At 39.3% G+C, this 15,480-nt stretch overlaps 1 protein-coding gene across 1 annotated transcript in view; it reads right to left on the bottom strand.

Moving 5' to 3' along the window:
* Positions 1-15,480, bottom strand: part of LOC115649425 (rab3 GTPase-activating protein non-catalytic subunit-like) — a 57,925-nt gene that overhangs the window by 41,926 nt on the left and 519 nt on the right. The window contains 15 exon segments of the mRNA XM_030558365.1: positions 3,191-3,281; positions 3,663-3,727; positions 4,990-5,007; positions 5,010-5,071; positions 5,488-5,617; positions 5,620-5,630; positions 6,349-6,395; positions 6,397-6,563; positions 8,613-8,749; positions 9,692-9,781; positions 9,885-9,964; positions 11,247-11,395; positions 12,311-12,379; positions 12,382-12,408; positions 14,731-14,830. Coding sequence (XP_030414225.1) covers positions 3,191-3,281; positions 3,663-3,727; positions 4,990-5,007; positions 5,010-5,071; positions 5,488-5,617; positions 5,620-5,630; positions 6,349-6,395; positions 6,397-6,563; positions 8,613-8,749; positions 9,692-9,781; positions 9,885-9,964; positions 11,247-11,395; positions 12,311-12,379; positions 12,382-12,408; positions 14,731-14,830 — 1,243 coding nt within the window.

The following is a 15,480-nucleotide window of genomic DNA, read 5'->3' as shown; positions in this document are numbered from 1 at the left end:
GTTAAAGCAAGGATGATTTTTGCCCAAAAACAAAAAGGGTATCAGGCTTATTTTTAACAAGAAAAGGGCTGCATGGGACACTGAACACAAGGCTACTTTAGAGGATTTCTTGTGCATTAGCATGTAAAAATCAGGGAAATGCAGGATGCTATAGATTGCAATCCTCAAGTAATAATTATTTTAAAAGCAAACACAAGTTGCATGTACCTTGCAAACGACAATGCTCCGTGAATTTTAGTCTCTCTTATGCTGCCAATATGTGAATATGATAAATTCCATAATAAAAAGCTGCAAATAAAGTTTCCAATTGACTAAAATTGAGGCAGCACAATGGGAATTCTTGTTTTTCAGTGATAAAACAGAAACCATGTTAACAAAAATCAGTAGAAATCCCCTGATATTTGTAATTCTTCAGAGTTTGGGAAAACAACTAGAAAAACTATGGCAGCCAGAGAACACGTATGCAATTGATATCAACCCAGAATTTAGAATTTTAAAAAGCACTAATACCTCAACATAGTAATAGTTAATTTGACTAAAAAATTAAGTGCTCTCTTTTTCTTTTTTATCAGATGAAAAGAGCATATTCACAGCTCAACTTTTGTGAAAAACTGAAAGGCACAATGGAAACACCAAATTAAGGGAGGCTATTTTTCAGTTTATATGGTAACTCACATTTGTGAAGCAACATGAAACACACAATTCAACATCTCAGTAAAATTTGCATAACGGTTCCTGCAATTTCAAAACAAGTGCAGAAGCAGTCAGTTACAAGAACGCCCAAAACAGATGTCAACATCTGCAGTTAGGACTTTCTAGGCTGTTGAGTTATTAATGCAGCATGCAAACTCACTCAGTTTGTTTTCTACCTGCTAAAGCCTAAACTGAAGAACAAGATACTGAATCTACACAATGGGATTAGGTAACAAAAAATATGTCATTTGATGTATGTCTACCTTCTTACTTCACCTTAAATGGTCGCGTGAAATCTGTTTACTTATGCTAAGTAATCTCATCCACCTTGTATTCAGCTGTGACATACAGTGTACGTTTCCCAGACCTGAAGAAGAGCTCTGTGTGAGCTTGAAAGCTTGTCTATCTCACTACCAGAAGTTGGTCCAATTAAAGATATTACCTCACCCACCTTGTCTCCCTACTTTCTTAATCTGCATATGTGGGAAACCAATCTTAAGAATATCATTAGCTAAGCAATACCTGCAACAGACCCAGTATCATATTTAATGATAAATTAATTTACCTGACGTTAAAGGACATAAACCAAAGATTCTAAACTGACTTTTCTGTACACATATTTGTCTCTGAACAAACCATTTGTGCACTCAAATGAATTCCCAGTGTACAATTTTCTCTCTATGAAGCTCAGCCGTTTCTCAGATCCTCTGCTATTAAAAATCCTGGAACCAAAAAGGAAGCCTGAACAGTTTGGTTCAGCTAATCAATTGACCTTTTCCTCACAATAATAGCATTCATACAGTCCATCATCTGGTTCAGAATATACATTTAGCCACAGTATTACTGGCAGATACATAGCCAAACTAGGAGGCAGGGACTTCAGCCAAATTTGTTCTTTACTGTGACCAGGCAGGGAACAGAGTGCAGATGGAAAAGGAGGGGACAGAGCATAAAGCACACATAAGCTAACAAAGAGGACTCAATAAATACAAAATGAAAATGGAGGTATAAATTTTCCAACTCATTGTGAAAACGAGTTTCTCATAAGAATCTGTATTTTTAGGACTTCATATTTGAGTGGATACACTAGCTATTTAAAGCCAGATCTTGCCCTGATCAAGGCAGGTCAAAGTTGGGCAGAACACTCCAAGGGTGAAATCCTGCCCCATTAAAGTCAATGGAAAAACTTCTATTTCATTCCACAGCTCTGAAGTTACACAGACTACCACATCATTGGGGTGGGGGGGGGGGAGATGGATGGATGGATCCCTCACTACAAAAGTGGCCAGGGACAGGCCCTCCCAACCCACAAGCATTCTGGGATCCACAGGCAAATTCTGTTTACTCAGGGCCTCTGTGTACCTCCTGCAGTAATACATCTGCTGTGAACTACACTGCCAAGGGCTCAGCTGCTCCTCCCCACAGTGTGAAATGGAGTCCACACAAAACAACAACAGGATGAATATTATCTTATGCTGGAAAGTTTGCTACCCGTCTGAAGGTGATTTCCCAGAGACAGACTCTTCTCTTGCTCCATCCCTCAAGACCTAGTCATGCCCCCCAAAACAATGGAATCCAAATGCAAGAAGCATTTCAATAGTTTCAAGGGAGGAATTATGTTGGGTTATTTCACCCTCCTCCATCTATCAGAATTTTGAACAAATGCACTTCTTTGGCCTGAGAAACCTACCCTTAAGGGAAGCTGTGGATACAGCCCCTCGTTTAGAAAGACCTAGACGTGCAAGACCAGTGAAGCCATGCTGCCAACAAGGAGGAGAAAGGAAGCAGCAGGTAGCTCTACAACCATATCAATGGCACAAAACCTCTGGTTCAGTGCCTTCAGTGAATCCAAAAATTTGAAGGGTTAAAGAAGCCAGACCCTAATTTCCTTCCTAAAGAAGGGGGAAAACTGAAAAGGGAGCTCTATAAGGTAGAACTTTGTGGAGGCTCCTGTCCTATACAACAGGATTACTGCAGGATGGAAGGAGTAGGAATTGAGCCCAGTTTATTTTACTAATATATACAAAATAGAACCTTGGTGAAGATGCTGAAAGATATGATAGAATTATTTGCAAGTCAATGTATGTAAACATATAGGACAGGAATATACCTATGGATGGGTGTGTGTTTGTGTTAATCTATATTTGCACTTATATGAAAGCAGTTTATGTTTCTTGCATTTACAAAATATACATAATGCATGGACTCATTCAACCCATCACAGATTTCAAAAATATACTGAAGTAATTCTTGCATTACAGATACATGGCAAGTGCTGGAGGGGGTGCTCACTAGCAAGCTGATACAGGCAGGGGGGAAAAAACTCTACAAAAGGAACTTCTTACTCTATCTGGCAGAAAAGCCAAACAGACCAAGCTTGATGAAGCACTGAATACCCATAACAGATATTCTCCCGGCCTCACAGCAGTAGTCTCGCTTCAAGCCACACCAGGGAAAGATTGTGGTCTGCGTAATTACAAAATCACCTTCCACTTACCCTGGTTTTTTAAGGTGTCCATCAATGTCTGAGTGATGTTTGAGAGAGCGGAGAGTGGTACACGTTCACTTGCCAATATGCTTTCCAAAGCCTGTGAGCAGAAATTTAAACAAAATGAAGTATTTCCATTCCTTTGCTTCATATTACTGTCGAAGCGTTTAAGGAAGCTCATAACAATACAAATCGAAGTATTTTTTAGTTACTATTTCCACTACACACATTTGCACTGTAAAGTTTTTACCCTTTACAGCACAAATGGATCCTGCAGTGAAGTCACAAATCAACAAGACTTCTGTGTACTACGTTATAGAAAAAATAAAATAAGCAATTCTGTAAAGCAAGAACTTAAGCTTTGTCAATGAGAAACCATGGACAGAATTGTTATGAAAATTGGGAAAGACAAAGGCTTTATACCCAAGTCTGATCACATGACATTCTTTCCGAGATTGAAACTCCCTCTCTCAATATTCACCTGTTTTTTTGTAGCAGGGTATTTAATATCAAGAATTAATTCCTTTGCTTCAGCTTCAACCATGTCTGCAACAAAGATGATCAAGTCATTAATTCATATTTTCAACACAGAAAATATGCTTGAAAAGCAAGTCATTCTGCCCACAGTGAAGATGTACACTTATTTACATTTTAATTGTTTGGTTTGACATGACTGGACTAACTGCCACCATTAACTTGGAAAAACTCACACCGACTGTTTGCAACGTTGTAGTTGTAGCTGTGTTGGTCCCAGGATGAGACATACAAGATGGGTGAGGTAATATCAGAAGTAACAGCAGTTGGTCCAATAATAGATATTACCTCAACCACCTTGTCTCTCAGAAATTGAGAGGCATGTATCATTCCAGATTTGCCTCTTTTGTAAGAAAAAAAAAATTACATATAGAAACAAGACTGTCTATGCACAAAAGGTGAAATCCCTCCTACCCCATGCAGATGGCAAGCATGGACGCTATGCACCATTTAAGCACTCAAAATAGAACTCAATTAGGACTTAACTGGTGAACTGGGCTTGTGCTGGCTCTTTGTTCAAGAGTGGATTTCACCCAAGGAACCTTTTAAAAATATACAGACTATTTGCAAAAATCATGGCATAATTCATGACAGCATGCACTAGAAGCCTTCCAAGCTAATTTTACCCTGCCCTGTGGGAGAACCTCACTTTTAATACAACTGAACCTTGTCCTACCAGGCGACCTGAGTCAATCCAGATCCACTGAGCTAGTCAGCTGCTGCCGCTCACATCACATACACTACTGAACCCTTCAAGAGAAAGTATTGCCTGCCCCACAACACTCCCCAGATACAGCACATCTCCAGCATTGCTGGGTTTTTTGTTCTTGGTAAAAATAGGATTAAGAAATTCATAACTGTACTGAACACTGTTTAAAAAAAACAAACAAGGCTTATTTGCACCCCATGATCAGACAGCAGTGGAGTTCATAGTGAATACAACATCCCCAGCAGACTACATGGCAGATAATTTGAGATTTATCTAGGACTTTGCAAACCTGTATAAAAAAAATTAACATGAACAGAAAGCTCTCCTTAATCTAGTTTTGTTAAACACTCAGCACAATTCTAACCTGATTTTTACATAAATTTGAATAGTAAGTTTGCAGATCTCTTTTCATATGCAAACAAATTCATTTACACCTATCGAACATTAAGGTGGAAAATTCTACAGATGTTAATGTATGATATACACATACACTAGGAATACAGGATGCATATTGTGTGATTCAGTAGGTGAGACATTAAGAAATAAACATTTAGGAGAAACTTACCCAGATTTGAGGTTTTGCTTTGAGTAAAGCACTTAACTTCTTCAATAGATGCATATCTTTTGCTCGTTCACTCTTTTTATCACTGAAAAAGATTTTTAAATATCTCATATAAACACACACTGAAATATTCAGTGAAAAAGTTCTGTCTGCAAACTTTATGTTTGTTACTTTTGAATTACATCATTGGTGAAAGCATTTTTTGTCACTCTGACATGAAATTAGAACAGTTACTAGTTATTCTAAAACTCAAGTATTAAGTCATATAAAATAATCTGACATTTCATTTTCCAAGGGCCAGATTCCGCCATCATTACTCACACTGAATATACTTTACGCCACACAAGTGCGAGAGACTACTCTTGGAGTAATGCGCTACTCAGCATGGGAAAAAAAAATCGCAAATTCTGGTCCTCTGGAACTAAAAACACTTATCAAAAGATTTCCTTTAAGAAGACACAGGTTAAGGTAGATTATTATATAAAACGCAGCTAACTTTACCTTAGTGCTAAATGGAAAGGTACATGAACAGTTTTTATGCTTCCAGACACTGGATCAACAAGACAGATCTGGTAAGTCTGAGACTGCCAACCTTGACTAGTCATATTGTTTAAACCCATTATTTTATAGCAGGATACAGCAACCTGAAACACACACAGAGATATGGCCATGACAATGAACACTGAAATTACCAAAATGCATTTTTATATAAGACACAAGCAAGAATTTCACGCAACCAGGGCCCAGCACAACTAATGAAAAACATCAGAACATCTAATTAGTGATCTATGCCAGCAAAGATTAGTTGGGGGGGGTTAGCAGTGGAGAGAAAAAAGGAAACATCTTCGTTCATAAACAAAAGCACTCTGCACTGCATTCAAACAGGTATCAGAGGCATAGTCAGCAATTCAAAAACAGTCTACTAGCACTCGTCATTGTGGGCATTGGAATAAGACTGCCTGAGAGGCAGGAAAATGTTTATTACACACTTATTTACCCCACTAGCACAGCGTACTTGTCAACATGTCAAGATGCTAAGCCAGGGGTAAGCAACCTATGGCACGGGAGCCGAAGGCGACACGCGAGCTGATTTTCAGTGGCACTCACACTGCCCGGGTCCTGGCCACCGGTCTGGGGGGCTCTGCACTTTAATTTAATTTTAATGAAGCTTCTTAAACATTTTTAAAACCTTATTTACTTTACATACAACAATAGTTAATATATTGTAAACTTATAGAAAGAGACCTTCTAAAAATGTTAAAATGTATTAATGGCACGGCAAACCTTAATTAGAGTGAATAAATGAAGACTCGGCACACCACTTCTGAAAGGCTGCTGACCCCTTTGCTAAGCATTTCTTACCTACAGTGTTTCCCCACATTGAAGGCACCAACTCGGGGTCCTTGTTGAGGTGCTCCATACTTCCAGGATTCCTCTTCTTGGAGCATAGATCACAAGAAATTGAGCCACCTACTTGGACTTCGGTACTTCCAAAAGGAGAAAAATCCATCTTTCAGCTTCTCTTTCATGAAGGTCTTCTACAGTCTGAATCCAACCAATTTGTGCATCACGATATCCTTTGTAGAAAAGGACAAGAATTAGTCAACTAGTTTATACAAACACACAATTGAAAAATGCCTACTCCTGGAACAAGGTTTATATAAGGATTGGGTGGAAGGCTATTGTACCCTCACCAAAAATTTGTCTTGTGACTACCTAAATGCTCTTTAACAGTATATAAGTGCCCTTTCCCAACCTGCATACAATTACTCTCATTTACTTCTCTAACACATTGATTGGACCAATTTCTTTTTTCCCCACAAACCAAGCTCTGCTGACATAGAAATGGGATGTCTTCCCAGACAGTGTAAACGTGATCAAGTCACCAGGATTGTATGTGGGATTTAACACACACAAGTGACATCAACAAACCCTCCCAAGCCACATTACAATTAGCACATAAAACAAGTTTTAAACTGAAGTATAATTTAATTGTAAGTTTTCTGAAGTGTTTGTGGAATAAGAGAAAAGTAAAGTATGATTTCAGTTGACTATCTCCTTACCATGTGCTTGTCTCAACAGAAAACGCATGCAAACATTCAGTTGTTAAACATTTGTTAGCAATTTACAACAAAAGGACTTGGAGGGGGAAGATAGAGAGAGGTATAGAAAGCGCGAGGAGCACGTGTGGCTACACCACCCTTTATTAATAAATAGATTTAAAGAACTTGCTGTAAATGCTGGGAAACCTGGCAGACCAAACTGTTTGTTTAGTAATGCTTATTCAAGTGAAAAAAAATAAAGATAGTAAAAAAAAAAACAAACAAAACAAAACCAAAATTTGATCATGGAAAGGTGTTAAAGGTAACATGAAAGATCAGTAACACAGAAGAGAAAAATGGGAACGTGTATATCTGACTAATGAGAAGCACCAGATAAACGCAAACTACTGGGGGAAAGGAATGCACAGGAGATACAGGAGACTGCAACCATTATGCACGGTAGCTTAATAGAGAAGCTAAGCAGCCTGGGGGGACTGTGGAAATAAAAGGTTCCTTCACCCCATCTCACCCCACCCTGAGTTCTAGTGGAGTTCCCTGATATAGCGCATGTACTTGTGCTCAGTGCATCAAAAGAATATGAAAATGTTGCTTGCAAATTTGATTTTTGCCTGTTCCTGACTCACTCCTGTTTTGGTTTTCCCTTCTTAGACCTCTCCACAGCATGGCCAATTACATCCTGTCTGGAGAGAAATGACACTCCACTATGCTTTCTCTGTAGACTTGATTCAGGAAAGCCAGTATATCTGGCTAAAATAACCCTGAGTGGAGAGGGAGAAGTGACATGGATGGAATACTATGTTTACACTGTGAGAGCAGCGGGAGGACAGACTACTAGAGATATTTGAAACTTCACAGAAAGCAGGTCCGGCATAAAAAGGGGATGGGCGCGTGTGTGTGTGTGTGTGCATGCGCATGTGCGCGTACAAAAAATGTTCTTCTACAAGTCCTATCCAGGGGTTGTAATATTGGTTGAGATGCTGTTGGAGTCTTGGAGATGGCAACATCTGCATCTCCTCTTTCCCACAGAACAGCTGGGCAGGAGATGAACTGATCGCTTGGAACAGCCTGCAAGAGACGCTAACTGACGCAACAAAGCAGTAAGTATGTGGAACTGTCTGTCCTTCCTATTGATTTTCTCATCCTGTTTGTGGAGCATAAGGTAGGGGAACCAAATGCTGCGGCTTCGTCTCGTCAGCTGAGGCAAAGAAGAAACTGGAGCTGCATAAAATCTTGAATAAATGAGCTCAAAACTCTTCAAGAGAAGAGCTGGATCAGCTGCTGCATGCTGTGGTAAGGTCTAGAAAATGGAAATTCAGGCAATACAACTCAGTTTCTGAGGTTGTTGATGAAACCCCTTACTGGAGATGCCACCAATAATATTTTACGGTCCGGTTCTATAACTCTGCCACCCTTGAATTTATATTAAATCGGTTTGAGAGAATCAGAACAACAATAAATGCCATGATAAGGCCAAAATACTCAGAATTCTAAGCCAAATTGAACATAACAGGCACGCCATTTCCAAGCAAACTAATTTGTTTATTGATATATTCCAACATTTACCTTTCCACATGCGAATGGCAGTCCTCGTGTAACATCCAGTAAAGAACTCTTCCAAAGTCATCATTACTGCTGCCAACATGTTACATGGAGATAGACATACGCTTTCACCATGGCGCCGGGAATCTGGAAGTCCAAACCTGAAATCAAATACTCAGTTAAACGAATATCAAAAGATACTACATTAATTACCTTAGAATTAAGAACAGTACCTTTTGCAGGATTCGAGAAATACTTTTTTCTAGGATGTCACATAGGGTGGGTGATTTGTTTTTGTAACAAAACAGAAGGAGCATTTTGCTATTACAAAATTTTTGTGCTTTTATTTACTTTGAGACCTTGCAACTTTATGAAGTTTCACTATAATCATATATAAAACGGATATAACATGAAAGGTCCCGTAAAAGTTCTGAGAGCAGGCTAAGTATGTTTAATGTCCCTAGTGCCTTGGCATGCAAGGAGTCTTTGCAACAGGTGATCTTGTTGATTCTTTCCTATTGCTGACAAGAGCCAGGCATACCTGGAGACACAGCATGGTCCTAGTGTTTAGAGCGGGGCTAGGAATCGGAGAACTGGATTTAATTTTTCAGTTTGTTGCTTGTCTTTTCTGACCACTAGGCAGTCACACTTCTCTGTGCTCCAGTTTCCCTAACAGTAAAATGAGAATAATGCCTGTACGTTATTGTAAGGAACTTTTACATCCTTGCATGCAAAGCATTTTGTACCGTGAGAGTATTTACAAGATTGCTCCACACGCTCTGTTGAGTCACCTGAATTAGAAACTTTAGGCCTCCTGTTCCAGTACTTAACCTACTCAACAGTGATTCTCCTGCTGCTAAACTAGGCAAGGGTTTGTTTTTTCTTTTTTCTTTTTTTTTTGGGGGGGGGGAGGGAGGAGTTGAACAAATGCATGCTGAGAGTTAAGCAGAGATCATTAAATTAATTCCATATATAAACTAAATCAACTGAAACCAAACTCACATTTAAAAAAATCCCAGCACAAGATTACCACTTTCAAAAACTATTCAAGACAATCAAGGAACAGAGCTTTGGAGCAATTGAGGAGTAGGTGTCAAACTTGCCTCACAGCTAAAGGGGTAGCAGGTTCTACTTTTGGTTTCTGCTTTTGGACAGCCTCTTCTTCATGTTTACTCTTCCAACCAAGCCAGCCACTTGCAACAGAAAAAATGATCATCAGAATGCCAATGACTGCACAACTGAAGACACACAAGTTAAAACTAAATCAAAATCACACTTTATTTTGCATTTCATTACCTGGCAGCATTAAAGAATGCTGAAGTCAGTTTACTAGCGACTGCTAATGCAACGTGAGACAACAATGGCTGCGTGCTACCCTGAAGGAAAAAACAAAAGCATTCTTAAAAAGCAACAAGATAATTCCTTAATGTCTCTTACCACCTCATAATGAGAGCTCAAGTGCTGAAACACGCTAAACACTGACTAACTCCAGCAATGAAAATAAAAATGCACTGCAGCCAAAGTCTTGAAAGAGATATTGCCAAATTTGACATCATCCATATTAATTTTCAATACAAGCATGTGATAGTTTCAGTCAGATAGAAAAACTACAGATGATCTCAGCTATATAGGCCACAAAGGCCCAGTACTATGAAAGAAGCTAGAGGTTCAGCAAGATCTCAATTTAATGCCCCTAAAAGGATGTCATTCCACACCTCCAAGTCCCAACTTGCTGTTTCAGAGGCCCACTGAGAATCTCTGGTCACCTAGTAGTATATGGTGCTACAGTAAAGGTTAAAAACTACAATCTACGATGCTTCATGGAGAGCAAGCTGGTTCTATGGTGTTGGGTTCCTTATTGACACCAAAATAAGTACATTTTCTCACAAATGTTTTTCAAAAACTTAGCTGATCAACATTCTGATATTGCTCTGGTTTTGTTACCTTGTTGATCTAGATAATGAGATTGCACTCTGTCTTGTATGGTTCAAATACAGATGATAAACAGGAACATAAATATAGCCAGACTTTTTTTACCAGTACATAAAGAGTACATAAAGTACATAAATATTTGTGAAAGGGTCATGGCAAGCAAAAATTTTAATTTTCTACTAAAATGGCTACAAATAAGTAAAAAATAAACTGGGGCAAGAGGACATCAGGTTACAGAACACTCCCAGTGCCTTGATATAACGGAGTCAAAGGCCAAGTACCTCCAGAATCCAAAAGAATTTGAAAATTGGATTATGACATGCGATCTATTTTTAAGTTTATTTCCTTAACCATGAAAGAATAGTTAATGGAAGACAAAGTCTCAACTAACAAAACTAATATTAAATTTTTTTTTAGTTAAGATTTTTTTAAAAAGTTAAGAGGTCTTGGATGGCAGGAACCTGGAGCACATTTCACAAAGAAACCATTCCAAAGGAATTTTTCCCAATTATAGGTAAATTCTGAAGACTGAAGGAAAAAAACCTGCACAAACTAGGGTAAATGAAGCAGGGGAAAAAAACCTGCACAAACTAGGGTAAATGAAGCATTCTTCAAAAATAGCCTTTTTAAAAAAAAATATGAAAAAGAAAAGGATATTAATTCTCTCATCTGTTACTTGGGACAAAGTGATTCTTTTATCATGCCTATTTCATAATATATACATACCTCCAGGGCATAAAAGAAACCAGTGAAAGGATTGGAGCCTACAGTAATGTACTGAGACATAGTAGGTGGACTATTCTTTATAGCTGCATTATAACCACCTATATTGGAGGCAGTCTTCATTTGATCAAAAGGAGACAGAGTCATGATACCTAAATCGGAAAAAAACAAAAAAATACTTAAGTCATGTAAACTCAATATAAACAGGTATTTCAGACTCTTGAATTCCAAGTTTACTCATGCATCCTTGGCTGAACAATCATAACTCTAGAAAGACACAAGCTCTGACTTCATTCACATCTGGTTTCTTACACACTATATATAGCTGTATTATTGGATATCTAAAACAGATTATACATTTTAGTTAGGAAGCCACATACCAAGATTTGCAATCAACTGACCATTTTTATTTCAAACAAACCCAGTAGATGCAACAAAAAAACCTACTTGCGATTTGTTTTAAATTTTAAAGGTTTCCGTTTTTTTTTTTGAGAGCCCATCTCTCTCCTTCCTTTCTCCAAAGGCAAGTAGAGGTGGCCTGGTCTGTCTCCCTCAACTATCTGCCTGTCTGTGATGGAGGTCTGGACACAAGCAAACATCCTCATATCCCCAAAGTCATAGTGTGGAAAGAGAATAGAGGCCTGCTATGTCACCTCTGGAAATAAGTCATCTGAACCTTTAAGTGTCCTGCTCCCTCTGCTGCAGGCAAGGTCTGCACTGGTTTTTATCCTTCTTGCCAGACAGTCCTTTAATCCACCACACAGGAGGACACTGAGTCTGACACAGTCTCACTCAGACTCGGTATTAGGCTGTCCCCTTTCAAAAGAGAAAGGAAGAACAGAGACCATACATACCCGCTATTTCCTCATCCCTTCTAATGGGGGAATCAAAGCCTTCTGATGCTCTTAAGCTCATTCTTTAACTTTCTTCAGCTAAGCCCTATGTGTTTCCATCCAAATGTTACCATAGATCAATACTCCAACACGCATAGTAATCCCTTAGTCTTACAGCTCTGACAAAAGAGGTTTCATCCAGTTGAATGTCTGAAGATAAACAGTAATGCTTACCCACACTGGCATGGTCAACTATGGTGTCCACATCTTGCAAACCCCACTTCTTATAGGCTAATGGTGGGGTTGTATGTTCTCATTGCCCGATGCTGCGGCTGCCAATTTGTTATAAAATTGAGACATAAGTAAAAGCTATTAGTTCATTAGATTTCTTAAACTTCAATATTGTGTCATGTCAGGTCATGCTACAATGCTTTATATGGTCTGTAACAACAGAGTGAACATTAAGGGAAATGCCAGTGGAAAATCATTTAGTATTGTGGTTAATAAGACATTACATACAATAACTTTACCGATAGGTTTTCATAGAAGCATTGTCAGATTTTTTTAAATAAAAAAATTTAAAAATTTAAATAATGGAGATATACCTATCTCCTAAACTGGAAGGGACCCTGGGTCATTGAGTCCAGCCTGCTGCCTTCACTAGCAGAACCAAGCACTGATTTTTGCCCCTGATCCTGAAGTGGCCCCCTGAAGGATTGAACTCACAACCCTGGGTTTAGCAGGCCAATGCTCAAACCACTGAGCTATCCCTTCCTCCCATTTAAGGATATGCTGCACAAAATTAGAATATGAACATTTTTCCATTTTGCTGAAATTAAGACACTTAAAATTTAGCTGGGCAAAATTTCATTCACAACATCCAGTTATATTTGTAAAGTCCAAAATAAATTAATGGAGATAATTTGTTTATCTTATCAGTTAATTACGGTTTAATAAATGGTTTCTCTATCAGTTCCAGAACAATGTTGGTCCTTCTCCTGGTAGTGAGTGTCATTATGGGAGACAGTCTTGTGCATAACATAAGTAAGCAGATCCTACAAAGATCCACATTCACAGGATATGCAACAGTATGCTTTAGTTAGACTTGAGTTGCTAGCAATGTTCTCATCTCAACCTGTCTGCAAACTTAGGACAACACATATGCAAGGAATTAGCATGTGAAAGATACTGGAGTGCTTTTATTGCAAGCATAAAGTGCGGCTAGATCTAATTGCTCTCATTTGTGAACAGTGATAATTTCTCAGACAGTAGCAGAAAGGCTATGAGCTTTGGTGGCAGGAAGAGACTATAGCTAGAATTAGGGTCTCTGCCTTGGCTGGTGGCACACAGTATAAAAAGGAACACTAGTCCTCAGTGTATTTCTTCACAAAGGTCTCAAGGTGTGTCTGTGGGGCCATTAGGGCGACTGCCTGAATTGGCACCTGACCTTGTTCAATGACTCTTAGTTCTTAGCTGAATGGACGGGAGCCTTCACTCTTCCTTGCCCTGCATGGAAATACTCTCCTCTCCTGCGTCCCAGAGGAACCAGCCCTCTCCTAGCACAGTCCCAGCCTTAACCTAACAACATTGTTGGCCCCATAATTCCTGATGCTCCCATGCTGGCAGCTCCATTATGGTTCCTCTCTACTCCTGGCTTAGCAATGTGTCCATTCCCTATCACTGGTTCCTGGTGCAAGGCAGAGATTGAGAACAGGCAACAGAGTTGGAGCACAGTAAGAGGCAAAATCAGGACTCAGTGCAAGCTTTTGATTAAATTCATCTCCCAGCAGTGAGAAACCCTCCCTCCACGCAGCACTCTATTCTTTGATGGCTCTCCCGTAACCCCAGGAAACTGACCAGTTCCCAAGGTGCAGCACACCTGGATTAGCCCAAGAATTAATAATACAAGAAATCACGGTAAGCAGCAGGACAGGTTGTCAAAAAGATTGAAATGAGTAAGCATTTTTCCTTCACAGAAAGAGCTAAACCAGCCTTCAGGGTTTTTCATATCTTAAAGTGTAAGGATATCAACCATTAAAATACGAAGAGCATCTGCCCACAGCAGAATCACTGTTATGATGTCAACACCTCTCAAAACCTTTCCTAAAAGGAAAAATACTCAACAAAAATAACTATGTGATCACTGTGCTGACCCCTCTAAACATTGATAAGGTGCATCTAAGATGGCTGTGTACCAGAAAGTCAAATCTTCTCCAGTCAATATCCTCAAGCAAGCTGTGTTCTGAGGAAGTGTATTTCTCAAAAATATTTTCCTTCACATAACTATAACCTGTATAAAACTGACAAACCATATTGGCTTCTACTCCAGTCTGATACAATTAATATGACTTTTAAATGATTTTGTATTAACATACAATGTAACAGACAGACTTCTGTAAGCACAGGCAGTCTTTGGACTTATGACACAATTAGTTCCTGAAAACTGCGTCATAAGTCAAAACGTAACTCAGAACCACAATCCACTCCATTGCAGGACAGAGCATCGTAAAGTTGAAACCAATTGTCGTAAGTCAAATTAGGGTGTCAATCCAGAAACGTCGTAAGTGCCGTTCGTCGAATGTCGTAAAGTCAAGGACTGCCTGTACAAGTACTACTGTACTCACAGCAATAGACAGCTTCTCTCAGAGACATACCTCTTGCTACCTGATTACGACAAGCACGAAGGGACTGAAAGAGGCTGAAACCATCAATAGTCACAACGGCTGCTGGATACAGGATACTCAGTTCTTCATTCTTTATTAAAAACAATGAGGTAAAGGAGACAAATCACTTTCATTGTCATCACATCAACTTAGCTCTTCTGCTCTCTGAAGGAAAGCTTTGTAAATAATGCAAGTAACAAGTGTTTTGTCTGAACAGTTAGTTTCTAACTGTCATAAACAGATAGTTAAGGGTTAATGTCTCTTTACCAGTAAAGGGTTAAGCAGCTCAGTGACCCTGGCTGACACCTGACCAGAGGACCAATAGGGGGACAAGATACTTTCAAATCTTGGTGGAGGAAGTCTTTGTTTGTGCTGTTTGTTTTGTTCGTTGTTCGCTCTCGGGACTGAGAGGAACGGGACATCATTCCAGGTTCTCCAATCTTTCTGAATCAGTCTCTCATGTTTCCAAACAGTAAGTAATAGCAGGCAAGGTGGATTAGTCTTATGTTTGTTTTCTCAACTTGTAAATGTGTCTTTTTGCTGGAAGGATTTTACCTCTGTTTGCTGTAACTTTGAATCTCAGGCCGGGGGGGGGGGGGGGGGGGGGGGGGGGGGGGGGGGGGGGGGGGGGGGGGGGGGGGGGGTGGGTGGGGGAATTATAGTCCCTCATATCTTATGAATCTGAGTACCCTGTAAAGAATTTTCCATCCTGATTTTACGAGATAATTTTTACCTTTTTCT

This window comes from Gopherus evgoodei, chromosome 3 (genome assembly GCF_007399415.2).
Source record: "Gopherus evgoodei ecotype Sinaloan lineage chromosome 3, rGopEvg1_v1.p, whole genome shotgun sequence".
NCBI classification, from domain to species: domain Eukaryota; kingdom Metazoa; phylum Chordata; order Testudines; family Testudinidae; genus Gopherus; species Gopherus evgoodei.
The sequence above is the reverse complement of the archived record's forward strand: the minus strand, read 5'-3'. Positions and strand labels throughout refer to the sequence as shown.